We start from the raw sequence: 1,777 nt of genomic DNA on the forward strand, positions 1-1,777 counted from the left end.
TTTTTCTTTGTTTCTATTGAAATTTATTCAATATATGAACTTATATTTATAATACTTGTAAAGCAATAGTAACATAATCATTATAAAATTTATCATCATAGTAATCCAGATAGCAAGGTGAGATCTAAAGATGTCATTAAGATGTCATTATGTCTGTGACGTCGTAATGACATCTTAATGACATCTTTAGACATCACCTTGCTATCTGGGAAATTGTGAAGTATACTTGAAAAATAATTTTATTGATGTTAATAACATGATATATATTATTCAACAGTTGCTGTTATAGCTGAAAATAAACATCAATGCCAAATTCCACTAGTTGTGAGAGGAATTTGGTTTTCATGGGAAAATGGAAGAAATACTTTAACAGAAATGAATGATGTTAGCATGACTGGACGGGGTGTATGTGTAGATATATTAAATGAATATAATGCTAATTATACATTTGTATTTCGTGATCTTAAAGCTGCAACCATAAACAACAGCTGTTATCACTGTGTAAAAATTATTATCAGAACAATAAATGTCATAGAAAAGCTTGAAGGCAAGTAACACATAAATCTGTCTATTACCTATTTTAAGAAACTATTTATCTAAAACTTAGAATCCTAAGTATTTTTCTTTATTGTAACATTTTATTTCAGTAAGTTGTGTGAATGTTCCCAGTGACATGGAACCCACAGTGCAGAATGTTTGCAAGGGTTTAAATGCAAATCAGCAACTGATAACATTATTTGCTGAAAATTATTCACCTGTGAACTGTAGGTCATCTTTGGAAGGAGTCTGGCAGTTTGCTTATCAGGTAAGATAATACATTAATAAAACTTCTCTATAATAAATCTGTTATTACCTTATCATTTTTTTCAGAACCGATTCCGATTTACGGGCGAATGTAATCATCCAGATGCGCAAATTAAATCTTGCCAAACTCCAGGAACTCAATTTCTCATAACTAATATGAAATTTAACATTACCTACAAAAAATGTCTTGGGATGAAGGGGACCTTTGATGGATGTAACATATTTTCCTTTTTTTATTAAATACTTAGCTTGCAAAATGTGTTTATATATCCCGACATGTTGTAACAAAAATCTGAATGATCTTAATAATCTTATCTTGTTTTTGTTTTAGTGGTAGAATACAGTTGTTTGGGCGATTGGTTTGTGAACAAGAATCACTTCTTCGCTGTAGCAAATACAAAGGAATCCCGGAAAGACGAGAAATACAGATGTTTCTTAAAGAATCGCGACGACGATTTGTACATTGGTGTATCTATTACCGCAGAGTGTAACACTCTTAAAACAGTTGAGAAGAGTCCTGAACGTTTGAGGATTACTCCAGTTAAGTCTGAATTAATCGAACCAGGCTGCCGTTTACCTGAAGACATGTATGGAGAGTGGATCAATACTGCTAATATTGAAGCGGACATTTTCATTAATGAAACACACATTATTGAGACGTGGTGGCCAGATGAAGCACGTTATCGACGCACGATTTATGTTTGTCGTGAACAAAGGGATTCAAGGGTGATGATGGCGAGATTAGCCGTGGATGGATGGTATGTTTAAATACGTAATTAGGTTAAATAGTCTTCCTAAAAAATGTCCTTGTATGCTATTGAAATAGATATATAAAAAAATATAGACTTTTTAGACATATATTAACTCTAATGTTCTGTTTTCTCAAACAGAACAGCAGAATTAATTTACATTAAATTAAATATATATATATATATATATATATATATATATATATATATATATATATATATAT

At 31.0% G+C, this 1,777-nt stretch overlaps 1 protein-coding gene across 1 annotated transcript in view; it reads left to right on the plus strand.

The window, feature by feature from the left end:
- LOC116846646 overlaps positions 1–1,777 on the plus strand; it is a 5,133-nt gene that overhangs the window by 1,440 nt on the left and 1,916 nt on the right. Inside the window, exons 2-5 of the mRNA XM_032820756.1 lie at positions 278–547; positions 648–805; positions 871–1,018; positions 1,136–1,562. Of these exons, the coding sequence (XP_032676647.1) occupies positions 278–547; positions 648–805; positions 871–1,018; positions 1,136–1,562 (1,003 nt within the window). The remainder of the gene's footprint in view (positions 1–277; positions 548–647; positions 806–870; positions 1,019–1,135; positions 1,563–1,777) is intronic.

This window comes from Odontomachus brunneus, unplaced genomic scaffold, assembly GCF_010583005.1.
Source record: "Odontomachus brunneus isolate Ranch 3 - 2012 unplaced genomic scaffold, Obru_v1 Obru_scaffold_066, whole genome shotgun sequence".
Lineage (NCBI taxonomy): Eukaryota > Metazoa > Arthropoda > Insecta > Hymenoptera > Formicidae > Odontomachus > Odontomachus brunneus.